This window comes from Polypterus senegalus, chromosome 7 (assembly GCF_016835505.1).
Source record: "Polypterus senegalus isolate Bchr_013 chromosome 7, ASM1683550v1, whole genome shotgun sequence".
Classification (NCBI taxonomy): domain Eukaryota; kingdom Metazoa; phylum Chordata; class Cladistia; order Polypteriformes; family Polypteridae; genus Polypterus; species Polypterus senegalus.
The window spans coordinates 175,830,581-175,850,968 of NC_053160.1; the positions used below are offsets into that span (position 1 = coordinate 175,830,581).

The window sequence follows — 20,388 nt, forward strand, 5'->3', positions numbered from 1 at the left end:
TATCACAGTTATTTTAAATTGTTCCTCTCTTATTAAAATGTCAAGAAAAGGAAATTGAGGAAGTAAATAATCTATAAGGTAATTGTGTTAAAAAGCAGATTTATATTAGCAGTTTTATGAAAATTGATCTTAAGATATGCCATTTGTCTTAGCACTAATTGTGTCTGGGTCAATCTATGACTAAGTAAAAAATAGTTTTGTTAAATCCCTTGCTTTAATTTTATTTAGTTTTTTAGCTGTTTAGGTATTTGCTGAGCCCAGTTCCTGGTCACTGGGGCAGGAGCTTAGCCAGATGTTACAAGATGTAAGTCAGGTGCCAAGACTGGACAGGGCATGCTAACAGTAAGAGTAATATGCATACATTTTTATTTTAATCTATATTACTAAACGAAGGTTGTATACACGTGCCGGCTATAAAATTAGAATATCATGACAAAGTTGATTTATTTCAGTAATTCCATTCAAAAAGTGAAACTTGTATATTAGATTCATTCTTTACACACAGACTAATGTATTTCAAATGTTTATTTCTTTTAATTTTGATGATTATAACTGACAACTAATGAAAGTCCCAAATTCAGTATCTCGGAAAATTAGAATATCAATTAAGACCAATGGGAAAAAAAGGATTTTTAGAAATGTTGGTCAACTGAAAGGTATGAGCATGTACAGCATTCAATATTTAGTTGGGGCTCCTTTTGCCTGGATTACTGCAGCAATGCGGCGTGGCCTGGAGTCGATCAGTCTGTGGCGCTGCTCAGGTGTTATGAGAGCCCATGTTGCTCTGAAAGTGGCCTTCAGCTCTTCTAAATTGTTGGGTCTGGCATATTGCATCTTCCTCTGCACAATACCCCATAGATTTTCTATGGGGTTAAGGTCAGGTGAGTTTGCTGGCCAATCAAGAACAGGGATACCATGGTCCTTAAACCAGGTACTGGTAATTTTGGCACTTTGTGCAGGTGCCAGGTCCTGTTGGAAAATGAAATCTGCAGCAGCAGGAAGCATGAAGTGCTCTAAAACTTCCTGGTAGACGGCTACGTTGACCTTGGACCTCAGAAAACACAATGGACCAACACCAGCAGATGACATGGCACCCCAAACCAGGGCTGTGGAGTCGGTAGATAAATGCTCCGACTCTCCGACTCCTCTGTATGTATATACTATGCTAATGTATTTTCTACATCCATTGAAGGAAAGGAAGGCAACATACATGTCATTTCACCACAGAACTACTGGCTAGGAAGCCAACACTCTACTATAATGCCAGATTAAAGACAAACACAATTGATTGGCGGCCGCAGATTGTGGGTGTCCACATGGACGGGCAGATCCAGCTTGCCAAAAATCTCGACCACTGCCCCCATCCAAAGTAATGTGATGCCTCTGTCTGCTGCAGTGGCTGTCTCCTATGTCAGCCAGCCGGAAGTTTAGTGCATTGTGTCACTCACCGGCCAGCTGATCAGCAGAACGAGCCTCTGCTGGAGACAGGTAGGGAGATCTGTGTTCTTGGCTCCTTCGGCCCCCTTCACTAGCGCATAGCGAAGGGGAGCAGACGGAGCTGAGAACACACCAGATGATTTTTCAGGCGTTTGACGCGTGATGACTCGTTGAACGGCCGAAAAATCGGCAGTGCATCTGTAAATGTATGGGGGGCTCTAGGCTAGGTTCACAGTTCCCTGTAACAGTGGAACACGACACAATGGAAAGTGGTGCCGCACCTTACCTGTGCATTACTTCCCATATAGTGACGCATACAGTCAATGAAAAGCATGCTTCATGGTTACTTGACATGTTCGTTTTGTGGTAACATTATGCATTGGGCTTTATTCTTACAGCAGAGAAGTAGTTCATTATGACTGTGAATTGGGACATTTCAACTTACTTTTTTAATTCCCATTTAAATTTAGTAGGAGTCGGAGTCGGTTAACTTTTTGCAGACTCCAACTCCAGGTACCCAAAATTGTCTCCGACTCCACAGCCCTGCCCCAAACCATCACTGACTGTGGAAACTTTACACTGGACCTCAAGCAACATGGATTCTGTGCCTCTCCTCTCTTCCTCAAAACTCTGGGACCTTAAAGGAAATGCAAAATTTACTTTCATCAGAGAACATAACTTTGGACCACTCAGCAGCAGTCCAGTCGAGATGCTTCTGACGCTGTCTCTTGTTCAAGAGTGGCTTGACACAAGGAATGCGACAGCTGATACCCATGTCTTGCATACGTCTGTGCGTGGTGGTTCTTGAAGCACTGACTCCAGCTGCAGTCCACTCTTTGTGAATCTCCCCCACAGTTTTAAATGAGTTTTGTTTCACAATCCTCTCCAGGGTGTAAGCGGTTATCCCTATTGCTTGTACACTTTTTTCTACCACATCTTGTCCTTCCCTTCGCCTCTCTATTAATGTGCTTGGACACAGAGCTCTGTGAACAGCCAGCCTCTTTAGCAATGACCTTTTGTGTCTTGCCCTCCTTGTGCAAGGTGTCAGTGGTTGTCTTTTGGACTACTGTCAAGTCAGCAGTCTTCCTCATGATTGTGTAGCATACAGAACTAGACTGAGAGACCATTTAAAGGCTTTTGCAGGTGTTTTGAGTTAATTAGCTGATTAGATTGTGGCACCAGGTGTCTTCAATATTAAACCTTTTCACAATATTCAAATTTTGCCGAGATATTGAATTGGGGACTTTCATTAGTTGTCAGTTATAATCATCAAAATTAAAAGAAATAAACATTTGAAATACATCAGTCTGTGTGTAATGAATGAATCTAATATACAAGTTTCACTTTTTGAATGGAATTACTGAAATAAATCAACTTTGTCATGATATTCTAATTTTATGACCGGCACCTGTATATGCACAGATGCCAGAGGCCAACAGCACCAAAAGCGCATGCGCACAGTGCCAACATTTAAACACTATTAGCCCGGCCGGATTACCACAACACAATCTTAACCTTAATGTTGGGACAAAATTTTCCTTTTAAACTTAAACAACGCCAATTTCCTATTAAGGCTGCATTTGCCATGACGATCAACAAATCCCATGGACAAAGTAGGAATTTACCTATCTGAGCCGGTATTTGGACATGGACAACTTTATGTTGCCTTCTCAAGTGTCCGGCGTTTGTGTGACGTTAAAGTGAAGACCCCGACCAAGATCTTTTATAGTTCGTTTTGAATGATTATCATTTAAGCTAGAGGTGATGGCACTCCTCAGAAACAAGGAAGATATTATATATGAAAATAACCAAAAATATCTTCCCTGACTTCTCTCCAGCAACAGCTATTAAACGCGCAGCCTTCTATAATATTAAACAGCTGCTACGGCAAGCCAGTGTCAAATACAGCCTCCTGTATCCGGCAAAATTGAAAGTGGAATGGCAAGGTCATTTCTATGTCTTCGCTAGCAAGGAAGAAGCAGAAAATGAATTAAGAAAGCTGATCCCAGGACTATTCTGATACATAATAGTGAGTCATGGCGGTAAATGATAAAGCTAGGATTAATAATCTACTGTCTGATCTATTCGTTTTAAAATACAGGTTTTTATCATCATATATTCTCATATATTATTATTACTTAGTATTACTAGGGCGCTATCTGTTTATGTTTTATTGTGCTTAATTACCTTTTCCTCCTTTTTTTTTTTTTCTTTTTCTTTTCTAATTATTTCATGTGTACCATAAACGAGACTGTTCAATATCATACCCTTGGTTTACTGTTATTGCTATTACTGCATTAAGACTTGTTATGCTTATTTTGGACACATCTTTAACACCATCACCGGGTTTATTATCTGGGGTATCATCTTAATGCACTAAAATTGCTGAAGACTATATATATATTTTAAGTGCAAAATTTTTTTTTTTTTTTTTCTCTTTTAAAGACTATATTGGTAACAGATATCTCTATCTTTTAACCTAAAGCCACTGCATGGGGCTTGTTGTGCTTTGGACGTGCTCTGTCTCTGGGTATGTCAGAGGACTGGGACTGCGTGAAGTGGGTTTTAGCCTCACTTGGGGAGGCAAAAGGGAGGGTGGGGGTTAAGGGGAGAGAAAGAGAGCAGGCTTGATCTATACCTAATCTATCATCTCAATCTTTATAATTATAACTATCAACGTAATAATAAGCTGCATGGCAACAACTCTTGGGGAAATAGGAAATTAAGACCTAAACTATCTCACTTCCAGTTAAGACTATAAAATGACATCAAAAACTCAGAATCAGTGTCTCCATGATGGGACAGTTAACTTGTAAGCTGGAATGTTAAAGGCCTGAATCGAATTAAAGAGAAAGAAAGTACTTTCTCACCTAACAGGTCTAAATGCTAAAATAGTATTTTTACAGGAAACCCACTTACTAAGCAAGGATCAGTTCCGCTGCAAAAGACTGGACTGGCCAAATGTTCCATTCTAGTTTTACAAAGAAAACTAGAGGGTGGGAATTCTCATACATAGAACAGTACCATTTGTAGCATCAGATGTAGTATTGGATCCTGAAGGGAGATATGTAATGGTCATGGGAGACTTATCTAACTGTAAAATGATTTTGATAAATGTTTATGCACCTAATGTTGATGATAAGGAATTTATACAAAATTTATTTGCATCCATTCCCAATCTGAACACTCATAAAGTTATAATGGCTGGGGACTTTAATTGTGTTCTAAATCCACTTTTAGATAGGACTTCCTCCACAGGGGAACGCAACTAACACCGCAAAGATAATTACAAAGTTTATAACTGATCACAACTTATCAGATCCCTGGAGGTTTTTAAACCCAAATTCAAGAACATATTCTTTCTACTCACCAGTACATCATTGCTACTCAAGGATTGATTACTTCTTTATAGACAATAACTTCTTGCCTAAGATTAAATCTTGTAAATACGATGCTATTGTTATTTCGGACCATGCACCTATGATCTTGGAGCTGAAATTACTAAGCCCCATACACTCACCCCCAGATGGCCTCAACCGCTTCTATTAGCTGACGAGAATTGTACTGAATTTATATCCAAACAAATCAAATTCTTTCTAGAGACAAATACATCCCCGAGATCTCTGCAGGAATACTCTGGGAAACTCTTAAGGCCTTCTTAAGAGGACAGATTATCTCATATCTTTCCCACAGAAATAAATCCAAGCAAGAAAGTAGCAGAGATAAAAGCGAAATTACTAAAATAGATGAAGAACATGCCAGACTACCAAGCGAGACTCTACATAGAGGAGGCAGGCTCTACATTCAGAATTAAACCTCTTGACAACTAAAGAAACTGAACAACTAATTTACAAATCCAGACATCATTATTATGAACATGGAGAGAAAGCTAATAAGCTTTTAGCTCAACAAATTCACAAGCAAGAAGTGCAACGCAATCTCGTAATCACTAACACGAACGGAGATAAAATCATCGAACACAAAAATATAATGCACACTTTCAGAGACTACTATAAATCCCTATATACTACTGAGTTTAAAGAAGACAATATACAATCTAATGCATTTCTGGATACATTACAGATACCACAAATAGACGCTTTTAGTGTGGAGGAACTTGATAAACCTCTGGCATTATCAGAATTACTAGATGCTATAAAGTCACTCCAAGGTGGAAAAGCAGCAGGCCCTGATGGCTACCCTGCAGAGTTTTACAAGAAATTCTCCGCTCAGCTAGCTCCCCTCCTATTAGCAACATTTACAGAAGCCAGAGATAACCAATCTCTTCCACAAACCTTTCGCCAAGCACTAATCACTGTCTTTCCAAAACAAAATAAGGACTTATTACAATGTGCATCATACAGACCAATTTCACTTCTGAATAACGACGTTAAAATACTCTCTAAAATCATAGCTAGAAGGATGGAGAAAGTGCTCCCTCGTAATATCACAAGACCAAACTGGATTTATTAGGGGCCGACACTTATCTTCAAATCTTGACGCCTGTTTAATGTAATATACTCACCAACTAAATCAAACACCCCAGAAATATTATTATCATTGGATGCAGAAAAAGCATTGACATGATTGAATGGAAATACCTTTTACTATTTTGGAGAAGTTTGGGTTTGGCCCAACATTTGTGCATGGATTAAATTACTGTATACTAACCCAGAAGCTTCAGTTTGCATCAATAACATTTGCTCAGACTACTTTAAACTAGAACGTGGCACTAGACAAGGATGCCCTTGTCACCGCTGCTGTTTGCATTGCCATTGAACCACTGGCAATACATTGTCGAAATACTGATCAGATAAAGGGGATTAGCAGAGAAGGACTGGAACAGAAAATCTCATTATATGCAGATGACATGGTACTGTATATATGGACCCAGAAAATTCTGTGCCTGCAGTCTTAGCAGCACTCACAGAATTTCAAAAGATCTCTGGTCTCAGAATTAATCTGAATAAAAGTGTACTCTTTCCAGTGAATTCTCAAGCATATAATATTAGATTAGACACCCTACCTTTTATCATTGCAGAACAGTTTAAATACCTCGGGGTAAACATCACAAGTAAACATAAAGCTCTTTATCAACAAAATTTTCTCGTCTGCATGGAAAAAATTAAACAAGACTTTCATAGATAGTCAACCCTTCATCTCACACTAGCTGGAAGAATTAACACTGTTAAGATGAATATTCTTCCTAAGCTCCTTTTTATTTCAAAACATACCAATATACATTAATAAATCATTCTTTAAGCAATTAGATTCAACAATAACCTCATTTATTTGGAATTCAAAACATCCACGCATCAAAAGAGCGACCCTACAAAGACAAAAGGCAGAAGGCGGCATGGCTCTACCTAACTTCCAGTTTTATTACTGGGCAGCAAATATACAGTCGATAAGAACCTGGACACAAATAGAAGAACATACACAGGCATGGACCGCAATAGAAGTAAAATCCTGCAGTACTTCTTTGTATTCCTTGCTCTGTGCTCCAATAAACACACGATATCGGCAATACACTAATAACCCAATTGTGCTCCACTCACTTAGAATCTGGAACCAATGTAGAAAGCATTTTAAGACGGAGAAGCTTCTATCTGTGGCACCCTTGCAAGAGAACCACCTCTTTCAACCTTCACAAACATATGCAGTTTTAATATCTGGAAAAATTTGGAATTAACTTGCTTAGAGATCTTTATATAGACAACGTCTTTGCATCCTATGAACAATTACATTCCAAATTTAACATTCCAGCTACACATTTCTTTCACTATCTTCAAATCAGGAACTTTGTTAAACAGAACCTTCCAGATTTTCCTCATCTTGCACCCTCATCCACGCTGGAAAAATATTGCTCAATTTCAAGGATTAGACTCCATCTCTACAATATATAAAATCATTTTACAATCCCTTCCTTTCAAAGATCCAAGAGGACACTGGGAAAAATCTCTCAATTAATATATCAGAAAAGGAGTGGAAAGTAGCAATGCAGAGAATTCACTCGAGCTCCATATGCGCAAAGCATACAATTATACAACTCAAAATTATATATCGAGCACATCTGTCTCGACTAAAACTCTCCAAAATGTTTCCAGGGCATGATCCAACCTGCGAACGTTGCAACCAAGCCCCAGCCTCACTGGGTCACATGTTCTGGGCCTGCACCAAATTAACATTATTCTGGACAAAAATTTTAATTACCTCTCAGACAGCCTTGGACTCACAATCCCTCCTAACCCATTAACAGCTGTGTTTGGGGTTCTTCCAGAGGGCTTAAAGTGGAGAAGGACAAACAAATTGTGATTGCATTCACTACACTTTTGGCACGCAGAATTATTCTGATAAACTGGAAGAACCCAAACACTCTTTTAAGTCAGTGGGAAACTGATGTGTTATATTATTTGAAATTGGAAAAAAAATCAAATACTCAGTTAGAGGATCTGTACAGACTTTTTTCAAAACATGGCAGGATCTAATCAGTAATATTTTAAAATAAGTTTATAAAGCACAGAGAATTTATTAATTTAGGTATGTTTACAAGCCTTAAATTTTTACGCCATTTGGCTTGCTCTCTCTCAGGGTGGGGATCGATCTGTTCTTAACTCAATTCTTCTTTTTGTAAAAACTTAATTGCTTTGTATGGATTGTAATAAAATTAATAAAAAAAAAAAAAAAGTGAAGGTTTTAACTACTCCATACCAGGGAGAGCTAGTTCATGGACAGGAAACCATCTTTACCAAAAATGTTGTTTATAAGAAAATTTCTGATTAACTATTTTGAATTTACCATTTTATGAATTTTTTGTTTCCAATTTACTTCATTTAAACCTTTGCACTCCGATATTTGTTTTACTTATAAGTGCAGCAACTCAAATACATTTTGGACTTAAATGATATAACAATTACATTTCAATTTTAGTTTTAATAAATTGGTTAATTTTAGTACAAATATATTTATTTAATTAAATGAAAACTTTCCCAGGATGCTCCCACCCTCCAGCATTTTTCATCCCTCCAAAGATCGGAGGGAACAGAAAGTGATTGCCATTCTTGGATTTGCGATTCTTTAGAAAATCGGGGGGGTTTACTGGTTGTTCAAATTATACAAATTTAATTTTATTAATTATGGTATTCAATGGATCAAGATCTCATTATGGCATCTTTGAGCACAAGGCAGTCGCCATCTGTCAAAGGGCTGCCAGTTCATCACAGGGCTAACTCATTCATACTAAGGAAGTTTACTGTTGAGTTGCCAATCAGCCCAACTTGTGCTTCTTTAAGCTTTGGTAGGAAACATCAATACGTGGAGAAAACATATGCAGACATGGGGACTAATGAAGTATGTCCATGTAGGCTATACTTTGATTGTACTCCTGAAGCTGTAAGGCATTAGTCATTTTGAAGTAAAATGAAAACCATTAAATAACATGAATAGGGACATATTGTATTGGCTATGGATTCTGTGGCTTTTTTCAGCCCTTTATTTTTGTCTCATAGTTGTATTCAACCAGGTCTCTCTGATTAGAAGGCAGGGTTGTTATTGTAGAATGTCAACCCAAGGCCAAGAGTTGGTTGCTAGTTGCTTCAGTTTAACAATTGAAATTGGGTTCCCTTTAACCTCTTTAGCATTAGTGTCGGGCATAATTCAGCGTACAAACCAAGGATACTCTGGCTGTAAAAGTGCCAACAGACTTGGTGCCAAGTGTTCCTTGGGCAACGGTATAGGCATGCCTTGCATAAACTTCAGTCCCTGAGCATTACATGAACAACGGTGTAGAACAAATACTTCTAGCCTCATAATGGCATCTCATAAGAAACTCCTCTCATCAGCAGTGATAACGAAGTGAATCTGTCTTCAGGCAGTGAAACTGAAAGGGATTCTGGGAATGTGAAAGTGACACTCCTGTCACTTGCACATATGCAGTGTGCTGTTCATATTATTATCATTATTATTATTCATCATTATTATTTGTATCATTATACTTATTACACTTCTGACTTTTAGCATTTTGCACGTTTTATAGTAGAAAGATGAGATTTAAGAGATTTAAAAATGCAGTGCTCTTTACATTTTTTTTTTGAGAAAAAATGTAATGGTAAGGAGGTTAATGTCAAGCCTTGATGTATATACAAATAAGTTATCTTTAGTGTATTAGAGGCAAGTTAATCATACTCACTGGACTCTGTACTTAGGACTATAATTACCTTATTAACCTATTTTAAATTCACATTTAAAGTTTCACAGTAGTGCTAATTTAGTAATGTTACTAGCATTAGGTAAGGTCAGTTGTAGAACAGAAAAACAATAATCGGCACTCTGCAGATCCTGGAAAAACTAAACCTGTGGGGTTCACTTTCATTAGTAACATAAAAATCTCTCATAATAGCTAAAGTAAAGTAAGATTTCTATAAGAGGTAGTAAAGAAAAAGCAGCCATACAAACACCATAAAACCATAGCATAGCTATTATAATTCTGAGAATATAATCTCAGGAATTCTGCTGAAGGCTACTTGCAAACTCTGTTTTTTTTTGTTATTTTCTGTTTTCTTACCTCTGTCAGTCACAATAAACACATATGAAAAGAATATAAATGTCACAAGTAATGTCTAGACTGTTTGGCAGTAGTGCCGAAGAGAAAGACCGTTAAACAATTGGCTTTTACGAGCAGTGACATTACTTTCCTTTCTTGCCATTCTGTCTAAATGGAAAAGATCCTTTAGCGATAGAAGAATAATAACTATTTTCAGCAGTCTTTACACTGTCTAAAGAATATTTGTACTTTTGTCTTATTGTTGATCTTTTACTCGTTCAAAGATTAGTGAGGTGTGGCTTGCAGCTTTTAAAAAGATAAAGGAGAGATGAGCTCATTTAAGTTCATCAAGCAAACTTGTCCCAAAGATGTACTTTTTTATTTTTTTTCTTCAGTTGACCTCCACTTTTTTTGTGGCAGTGTTTCCTGTCCATAATTAACTTGCAGTCTCCTTGGGATCAATGAAGTTTCCCTTTGAGAGGAGCTAGTTCCCATTCATTTATATTGCTCTTTGCTTCACTGTAAGTCTGAACCTAGCCTTTGAATGTTTTTGTTTTGTTTTGTCCCCTTAAAAAATACATCTAGAATATTCTTATCTTCTGTAAAATAACTTCCTGTCTCCCTTGTATGAATGATTATCCTCGTTGTTCCCTTTTCCTATTTTCCTAATGCTTTACCTTAGTGTAATGAGTAGTTTGATTGATATTACACCACATCACATCTAAACCTCTGGTAAACCTTGAAAGTGCTCTTCTTATTTAATAAAATGTGTTTAAAATTTCCCAAATCGACTTAATCTTCTGGAAATTGCATTTACTTGCCATCCTAATGCCATCTCTACCCTTGTTGTTTTTGCTATGACAGTTCCTTTAATAACATTTTAATAAAGTTCAAAATTCATCCAGACTCATGTTTGCATGGTTAGTAACTGTTAATCATTAGTCACCTTGGTGAGCATTAACTGGTTTTTCAACTTGTAAAAGAGGTAGACTTTTTAGAGAGTTTAAAGTGGAATGTCTCGAATAATATCCAACAATAAAAAGTCTAGATTGTAAAATGCCACACAATAAAGCTTTCTTTCCAGTATAATAGCAGGGAATTTAACTTTAAATGTTATCTGTGGAAGCAGAGTATTTTTGTCTTTTCTGATACACGAGTTCATTTGAGTAAATAGATTAATTTTACACTTCCATAAGAATGTGGAATTAAATGCAAAATGGTTTTGATCCATATTAGAAAACATGAAAACATTTGTGATGTTTTGTCTGTTAGTTTAAATGTTTTGATATTCTAAAAGTAGATATTCCACCAAAGAAGATAGATAGATAAATGGATAGATGCTTTATTAATCCCCAAGGGGAAATTCACATACTCCAACAGCAGCATACTGATAAAAGTAATATTAATTAAAAAGCAATAAAAAAAGCAGTGCAAGTTAAAAAATGCAAGGTGGAGAGTGCGAGGCAGGTATAACAGTCTATAATCTTGTGTAGTGTTAACGTTTACCTCCCCGGGTGGAATTGAAGAGTCGCATAGTGCAGGGGAGTAATGATCTCCTCAGTACGTCGGTGAAGCAGAACAGTGACAGCAGTCTGTCCCTGAAGCTGCTCCTCTGTCTGGAGATGATCCTGTTCAGTGGACGCAGTGGATTCTCCATGATTGACAGGAGTCTGCTCAGCGCCCGTTGCTCTCCCACGGATGTCAAACTGTCCAGCTCCATGCCTACAGTAGAGCCTGCCTTCCTCACTAGTTTGTCCAGGCGTGAGGCGTCCTTCATCTTTATGCTGCCTTCCCAGCACACCACCACGTAGAAGAGGGCACGCGCCACAACCGCCTGATAGAACATCTGCAGCATCTTATTGCAGATGTTGAAAGATGCCAGCCTTCTAAGGAAGTATAGTCGGCTCTGTCCTTTCTTGATTTTGAGAGCATTGCCAGAGTATTGGCAGTCCAGTCCAATTTATCATCCAGCTGCACTCCCAGGTATTTATAGGTCTGTACCCTCTGCACAGTCACCTTTGATGATCACGGGGTACATGAGGGGCCTGGGCCTCCTAAAATCCACCACCAGCTTCTTGGTTTTGCTGGTGTTCAGGTGTAAGTGGTTTGAGTCACACCATTTAATCAAGTCTTTGATTAGCTTCCTAAATAAATAGATATATAGATAAATAGATCAATATTCTGTATCATCTTCTCGATTGGTTTTTCATTATGCCATTTTTAAAGTCTCCAATGTTGTTATGAAGCATTCATGTCCGCTCTGACAATTCCGAGCTGTTTCACCTGCCCATTTAAGTGCATTGACATGAATTTCCGGTTTGACTCTTTGGGGGCACAAGACACTGCTGTTGATTTGCTACTTTTTATGCAAAATAAAAAATAATAATAATAATAATTAAAGATAAACACCATTTTATTTGAAAATGAAAACTAATAAATTGAATGGGTATCAGTTTGCTCCAAATGCAATTTGATCAAAAAATTGGCATTTCAGGCTGACCTAGTTATATATTTCATTTTAAACAATTGACTAAGGTGTAAGGTCATCGTTGCATCATAACTCGGACAGTTCAGATAACTTTGTTTTGTCTGAATTGTCCAACTTGCATTTCCATGTAGGTAAAGTGTTCCCACGGAATTTCCAAGTTGCCATCTCCTATTTCCTGTTTGTCCAAGAGCACGTGAATGCAGCACAAGTTATTTTTGGACTCCTTAACTCTTAAAGAACAAGTAAGAAATAACCTCTGCTAGACTGTTTTGTTATTGTGGTTGAGGTGTTTGTTTCTTTGTTTTCTAAATTCCTGTCTATATTTTTCACTTTATTCTTCTGTTTGGCTCCCCATTGCAGAATACGAGCTTCTCAACAATGTAGAAGTTTAACGTTAGACTGTCCTTTTGCAAACATTTTTCTGTTACCCCAGAATAATGAGTCAGTATCTTAGAGCAACCAAGTTGTTTGTTCTTTTCTTTTTGGTAAAGGATTGTAACATTTAGCTGAAGTGAGTTACAATTTTTCTAGATGCAAAATTCAAAAGATGGGGACTACACTTAAAATACCCCAACAAAAACTGATGTAATGAATAGTGTTGCTGCTTCATAGATTTTGTCTGTATGGAGTTTACAAGTACTGTATTTTGTGTTTTTGCTCTCACATGTCAAAGAGTTGTGGATATATTCTAACTTGGCTGCATTTGAATGTAGGTGTGTGCATGATTCAGCCTTCTTATAGACAGGAAATCCATCAAGTTTGGTCCTGCCTTGTGATTGACACTGACCCCGAAACCCTTGAATTGCACTCCATTTTTTGTTATGTTTGTTGTCCGCTTTGTAGCGGCCTGGCAGCACTTCTATACTTGGATCTTACCTTGACGAATGCAGCTGTCTCTCCTCTGTTGAAATGTTGGGTTAGGAAAATAAATGCAGAAATGAAATATATAAAATTTGTGTTCTGTTACATCAAAAACACCAATTAAGAAAGCAAAAGGTAAAATGAATAGGGCAGTAAAATGAGTTGTCTGATAAAGACAGGATTCACTACTATAGTGTATAAATTACTGACATTGACCTGTCTGAATGTAAAATGGATGTATGTCTATAAAAGTGTATAGAAGGAAGATGTCATATGAATTATACTGTTACTCTCGATAACAGGCAAGTCGATTGTGTGATTGTCATTTCAGTGTATAATTCTAGTAATATCTGTGAATGAAACAAGTTTTATACTTGAAAAATATCCATACCATTGTAGCTCCCAGCTGTTCAGAAAGAGAATGCGTTCTCTTCTGAGTTGCTTGAGGCTGAATCATTTAAGGTCATATTTGTCATTTATGCTAACATGCCATCTGCTGAAAGTCTGGAATACACCCTGAATTAACACAGGGTCAAAAAAAAAAAATCCTAATGTGGGTTAAGCAGGGTCAGGCAATGTATGACTTAAAAATAAGACATTAGTACATGGAGCTCCTTTTATCACAAGGGTTGCCTTTTTGCTCTTGCTTTTCAAATCCATTCTGAAATATTGCAAATACTAATTACAGCTGCAGTTGAAACTGTTGATATCATAAAAGCCTCCTTTAGGGCTGGTACACAGGGACACAGTGCTCAGTGCTGTCCTTTCTCACAAAGCTGCAGAACATGCTGCTGAACAATCTGTTCTGTCCTACATACTTCATGCAGTCTCGTAATTTGATTTCTGAGTTATAGAGATGCAGCATTATCCATTGCACCACTTCATCACTGTCTGAAGTAAATTAATAGTTCTGTGTAGCAATTGAACCATGATCAATTTTCAACTTGTACCGATGTGTAATCGAATGAGTATAGATGGCTTTGTTTCCTTGAAGTTTGCCATATCTGAGGAGTGGCAAGAGTGATGCAACTGAGCTTTTATGCAAGGCCTTTTAGAGACAGCTAATTTTAAATATTTCTCTCACCAGTGTTTTTTTTTTTTTTTGTTTTGTTTTTGCAGGATCTACCGGATGAAGAAGACATCACAATTGTTGTGCCAGAAAATACTGTTTTAATGCCCATTGGTGTAGTGTCAAGTATAATTGAACGGTTAGGTATGGAGCCTGATATCTTAAAAATTGAATCTTCAGTTTTTGTCTTTTGCCCTTCTAAATGCATCTTTTATTTTAATATTCTACATAATGACCCTTTTACACTTTGAATTAATTGTTTATAGAAATGTTCTCTTTTCTTCACAAATATGGAATATATGCATTTGTCACATGAAATTTCATTCTGAAGTTATGTGTTTTCTATAAATGTTTTAAAATACATAGCTAGTCCTGCCTTTTCTAAGTGAAATTATGGGGCATGAGAATACTGAAGAACAAAAGACTAGAAACTTGCCAGATATATCCATTTTTAAAGCGAACAAAGCTGTCAAGCATGAATCCACATCTCAAGATTACACTCACTTTGGAAAATAACACATACATGTTCTTTTCAAACAAAATATACCAATTTTATGAGCCATTTTTAAAGAAGACCAGCTATGTGCACAATATCGGTGCTTGTCTTCCTTTGCAACAACCTTTCACCCACAGGGGCATGGTTTCCTCTTGAATGACAAAATCACAGTAAACTGTTCATGCCACATGCTTGATTTACTTCTGTATTTATGTGAGAACTCCTCCCAGGAATGCCATTTCTGTCACTAACGCAAATAGAAAATGTATCCTTACCTCATGTATAATACTAGGAATATATGTCAAAATGATTATTTTCAAATTCTTTTTAGTAGTCATAAACATGAGTTGGAAATACGGATGGCATTTTTTAAAAAAGTTTTATTGCTTTGAAGAGGATGTATTCACTACATTTTTAGGCTTTTATTTTCTGGTGGCGCTCTGTGCCCCAGAAGATCCATTATGAATTTTTTTTAAATTTATGGAAAACGCTTAACTTCAAAGCAAAATCTCATATTGCAAATATATATACATATATACCACGTTTGTGTAGAAATAACTTTGTCTTTAAAAATAAAAAGCATCTTGTTTAAGTAATACAGTAGAACACAGTTTATCAGTGCCGTAATTTACTGAGGTTCCAAATTACCCAAGAAGAGCCTGTGAGTAATTCATAAAAGCTTTGCCGTGAATGATGTACTGAGTGAGTAAAATCTGTACTTTTAACCTTGACTGTACAGAATCAATCAATCAACATTTATTTATATAGCACATATTCATACAAAAAAATGTAGCTCAAAGTGCTTAACAAAATGAATAGAAAAATAGAAGACACAATAAAAAATAAACATAAGTCAACATTAATTAACATAGAATAAGTAAGGTCCGATGGCCAGGGTGGACAGAAAAAAAAAACAAAAAAAACAAAAACTCCAAGGGCTGGAGAAAAAAAATAAAATCTGTAGGGGTTCCAGGCCACAAGACCGCCCAGTCCCCTCTGGGCAATCTACCTAACATAAGTCAAACAGTCCTCTTTGTATTTAGGGTTTTCATGGAAGGACCTGATAATGATGGTCACGTAGACTTCTGGCTTTCAGTCCATCAATGTTGGTTCACCATGATGCTTTGAGTAGGTGGTGGTGGCGCAGTCCGCCACCTCAAAGAAACCGGAAAAAGAAACAGAAGAGAGAGTAGGGGTCAGTACGGATTTTAGAGCCACTATGAATAGTTATTATGATGAATTGAACATACAGAGTATCAGTATTAAGTTAAAGTGAAGTTATGAGAAGGCCATGTTAAAGTAATGTGTTTTCAGCAGTTTTTTAAATTGCTCTACTGTATTTGCCTGGCGAATTCCTATTGAAGAAACTGGTGACTGTGGAAATGTGGGCATGATTCACTCACCCCTTCCTTGGCTATTGTCAGTGTGTCTCCAGTGTTGACCGTGTACGCATGCTATACTGTTTCATTCACTGAGGGCTTTGTCCATCCATCCATTATCCGAGCTGCTATTTCCTAACTACAGGGTCACGGCGGTCTGCTGGAGCCAATCCCAGCCAACACAGGGCGCAAGGCAGGAAACAAACAAACCCCGGGCAGGGCGCGCACACACACACACACATGCACACACTAGGGACAATTTAGGAACGCCAATGCACCTAACCTGCATGTCTTTGGACCGTGGGAGGAAACCGGAGCACCCGGAGGAAACCCACACAGACACGGGGAGAACGTGCAAACTTTACGCAGGGAGGACCCGAGAAGCAAACTCGGGTCTCCTAACTGCGAGGCAGCAACGATACCCACCATGCCGTCCTGAGGACTTTGTGTTTATACATTTCAAAGCACTATTTTGAACTGCTGGTGGGAACTGCAAACCCTCATTCTCTGGCTCAGCGACAGTCTGTCTCTTAACCACTGTAAGCAATGCTTTCCAGGTGGCATCAGCCGATCTGTCCCTCTGGCATCCCCCATCTTCTCTTCACAGCGGTGCCACTACACTCCACCCGTCCACATTGTAAATCCTACCATTCTCACCAATGGAATTGTTGTGGACTCGCACCACGAAACATCTCATTTAGAATATTTGCAACATGGTTTGTTGTTAACCTGTGGTCTGTAGCTCACAGGCAAGTGCTTTGCGAAGTGAGCCAAATGGAGCACTACATGAGTCAGCCATGCAGAGCCCACCTCTGACCGCTGTGCACTTCCATGATGACGTCAGCTGATCTCTCTTGTCTTTCTGTATCAGCCTCCACCTTCTCTGCACAGCATCAGCACTTTTAGGACCACACGATTTATCCAAGTTTTCAGCTATCCGATGTAGCATTGGTCCATGTCACCTTGGATAATATGGGTTCTACTGTGCTTAGGCTTTATAAATTTATCTTTCAGATTTTGTTTTCCCCCCATTCAACCCATTTTTCATCTCTGAAAAGGCAAACTTTAAAGCTGGTTGGTTCAACTAGTGAATGTTTAATTGAAATTGCATATTTTTACATGTTTTATATACCAGATTTTTTGACATTTCCTTATTGTCCATATTGTATAATATGGAAGATGGAAGTGATCTAGAATTTAATCATAAGTTAATTTCAAATTACTTAATGAACCTTGACTAATTAATTCATAAACATGTTTGTAAGATAAATGTTTATTTCTGATTTTCAGTAATCATAGAATCACTGAAGGACACGCTGCCAATTCAAGATAACAGTATCATCTTTAATGAGAAACGACTTGCAGTTGGAAAGGTAAGTTAGAGCAAGTTATAGAAATTCAGAACATTTTATTTCCTTTTTCTACTCTATGTGTCATGTTAGTCCTTTTTTCCCCTTCTTCTCTTTTGAAACATTTAATTTTATATTTTGTTCTTTATTCCGTCTGTAGAAAATCCATTTATTTAATAATGTTAAGAATTACTCTTATATAATTTCAAATAACACCTAAAGGTGGAACTCATCCTGACCTTCAACCCAGAATAATTTAGTTTGCTAGAAGAGAAGAATAGATTTTATTTCAGACTTCATTATCTATTTAAATGTTTTAACTTCTACTACAAAAGGCATTGGTTTGCAGAATTAAAAGGTTATCAGCAGAACGTCTCTTTTTTTTATCCTGGGTTGTCTTCGTGTTTTTAGGCTAATGTATATAGCTACAACATATAAATCTTGGATTAAAAAGAAAAAAGGGATGCCCATTTGCTCTTGAAAGATGAGAATCTAAAGGATAGATTATTTTTTTGTTTACCTGATAATTTACTTAATACCAATCTTGGAATAAAAAAATTTATAGCCACCATTAAGGATTTCTAAGAGAATTGCAATAATTATTTTTTCAGCAGTTTTCTTTTGCAAAAGACCAGATTTTTCTTCATTGCTGTCATAATAGGTTGTCTTTGAAGCTGTGCATTTTTATGGTACTGCTGTATGATAGTCACTGTTAGATTAAACACTTTTAGATGTAAAATGACTAGTTGGCAGAGGCATTCTTTTGAATAAGCCACTAGACCAGTACATTTAAAAGGTCAATAGTAAAATCTGTTGCATGCAATTAAAAAAAGCTCTACCTTTACAAAAGGTAATGTAATTTAATGTTGACTTTTGAATAAAGAGATGTACAATTTTGTTAAAGTTGTTTGTTTTTATAGATTTTCAGGGCTTCTAAATTTTAAAAAGGACTGTCCACAATCAAATAAATGATAAACGTTTGTCAGTTTTCTAAGTCTTAAAATTTTTAAACCTAAACTTTAAATTACAAAGGAAATGGATTTCAAGCAATATATATTCTGCAAAAGGTATTTGTACTTGACAACAGCTTCAGATAACCGAAATGTGTTATGTGCCTCTCATATATGGACATGACTTGCAGTGAATAATTAATAATTAAATACTGTGTAAGCATAAATATGAATGTAATTAAGTGCTCCTTGTACCTTACCACAGGCAATATAAGGTGTTGTTAGTGAAGCTGATATCATTTTTTTTTTTTTTAAAAGTATAACACATATTAATGCCAATGTTCTAGTAAAATACTGTAGTGCATATGATAGCATTCTAAAAACAAGCTTAAACCAATGTAGGATTGCAGGTGTTCTGAGCCAATCCTATCAAAATCAGGCACAAGGTAGAAAGCAGGCCTTAGCAGCGCATCTGGCTTCCGTAAATAATATGGTTAATTATAACACCAGTATTCAATGTGAAATAATATTGTGTTGGACCTTTCTCTGCTTCAGCACCTGATGAAATGTGTAGACTGTGTTATAGGTTTATTGAAACGATTACTGTTTTGTTTCCTCAATACTTCATTTTTTTATTGATTGCTAGAAACTGGATTATTTCTATTTCCTACATATTATACTCATTATCAGTTGTTCACATGTAGTCTTCTAAGCTCATAGAGTTGCATTCATGAAAGTCAGCCCTTTTTGTTATTAGGATACATTTAAAACATAGGGAAAAAAATTTGTTGTCGGGAAGTAAAAGGCTCTGCTCTTTAAAGTATAATCATAGTTGATCATGGAAGTTTACAGTTGTTGCCTTTTTAAATGAATAATATTCCATCTCAATGTAAGACTAAAAAAGCTTATTTTTGTTTTGTTACAGCCATGTATCATTCTTAGCCCTGCCCCAATGCCCATTTAAAACAGAAAAAACATTAGCACTCTTGATATCCCTTAAGTGAATGTTCTTTTACATTGCATTAGCAATGTTATGAGAGACAGTCTTATATCCACTATTAAAGAAGAGTACTCTTCTAGTATCTCTCCACATTTGGAATAATGCTAAGATGACTCAACAATCTCCAGAATGGTTTAGGTGTTTTATTTGTAAAGAGAGAGAGAGTTGAATAAGGATAACATGAAGAACAAAAACATATAAATAGTGAATCAAAATGGTCCTGTTCTCTTTGTTCAGGTCTGTCCTTGCCTGTCTGGTATAATAACTTTTCAGCTTGTCCACTTTATAAATACCACAGCAAATCACTGCCTTTCCCTTTGCTCTTCTCCCACAAGTGTAACCCCTAAAGGCCTGGATCTCCATGTGAACCTTTTTGCTGCCTGCCTTCTTAACAAACAAATATAGTACCCCACTGCCAAGAGAAGTGCTGTCCTTTGAAACTGTGTGTTAGAGTACTCTATCTTCCAGTCCTCTCTGGCTTTAACCATCCCCAGTTTCCAGGAGACCTTTACTGCCCTTTGACACAGTCAGACACCCCATCATGTTACGTCTTCACTATATATTGCAACATTTTGTAAAATGCCATGTGGCTGTTTCACCGTCTGTATTTAACACAAAGGCAGTTACTAAAGCTGCTGTTGTAACTGGTATGATTAATGTAACTCTTGGCTGAAAAGTGAAAAAGCACCATACAGGTATAGCCACAAAGAAAAGACCATGTGGTAGAAGAAAATTTAAGACAGAGTTTCATTTTACCAAAATAGTCTCATAAGAGAAAGCTTTATATACAGTGGTGTGAAAAACTATTTGCCCCTTC

General features: G+C 37.0%; 1 protein-coding gene across 1 annotated transcript in view; it reads left to right on the forward strand.

Moving 5' to 3' along the window:
* LOC120533029 (H/ACA ribonucleoprotein complex non-core subunit NAF1-like) overlaps window positions 1–20,388 on the forward strand; it is a 65,572-nt gene that overhangs the window by 8,290 nt on the left and 36,894 nt on the right. The window contains exons 4-5 of the mRNA XM_039759643.1: window positions 14,448–14,541; window positions 17,563–17,645. Coding sequence (XP_039615577.1) covers window positions 14,448–14,541; window positions 17,563–17,645 — 177 coding nt within the window. The remainder of the gene's footprint in view (window positions 1–14,447; window positions 14,542–17,562; window positions 17,646–20,388) is intronic.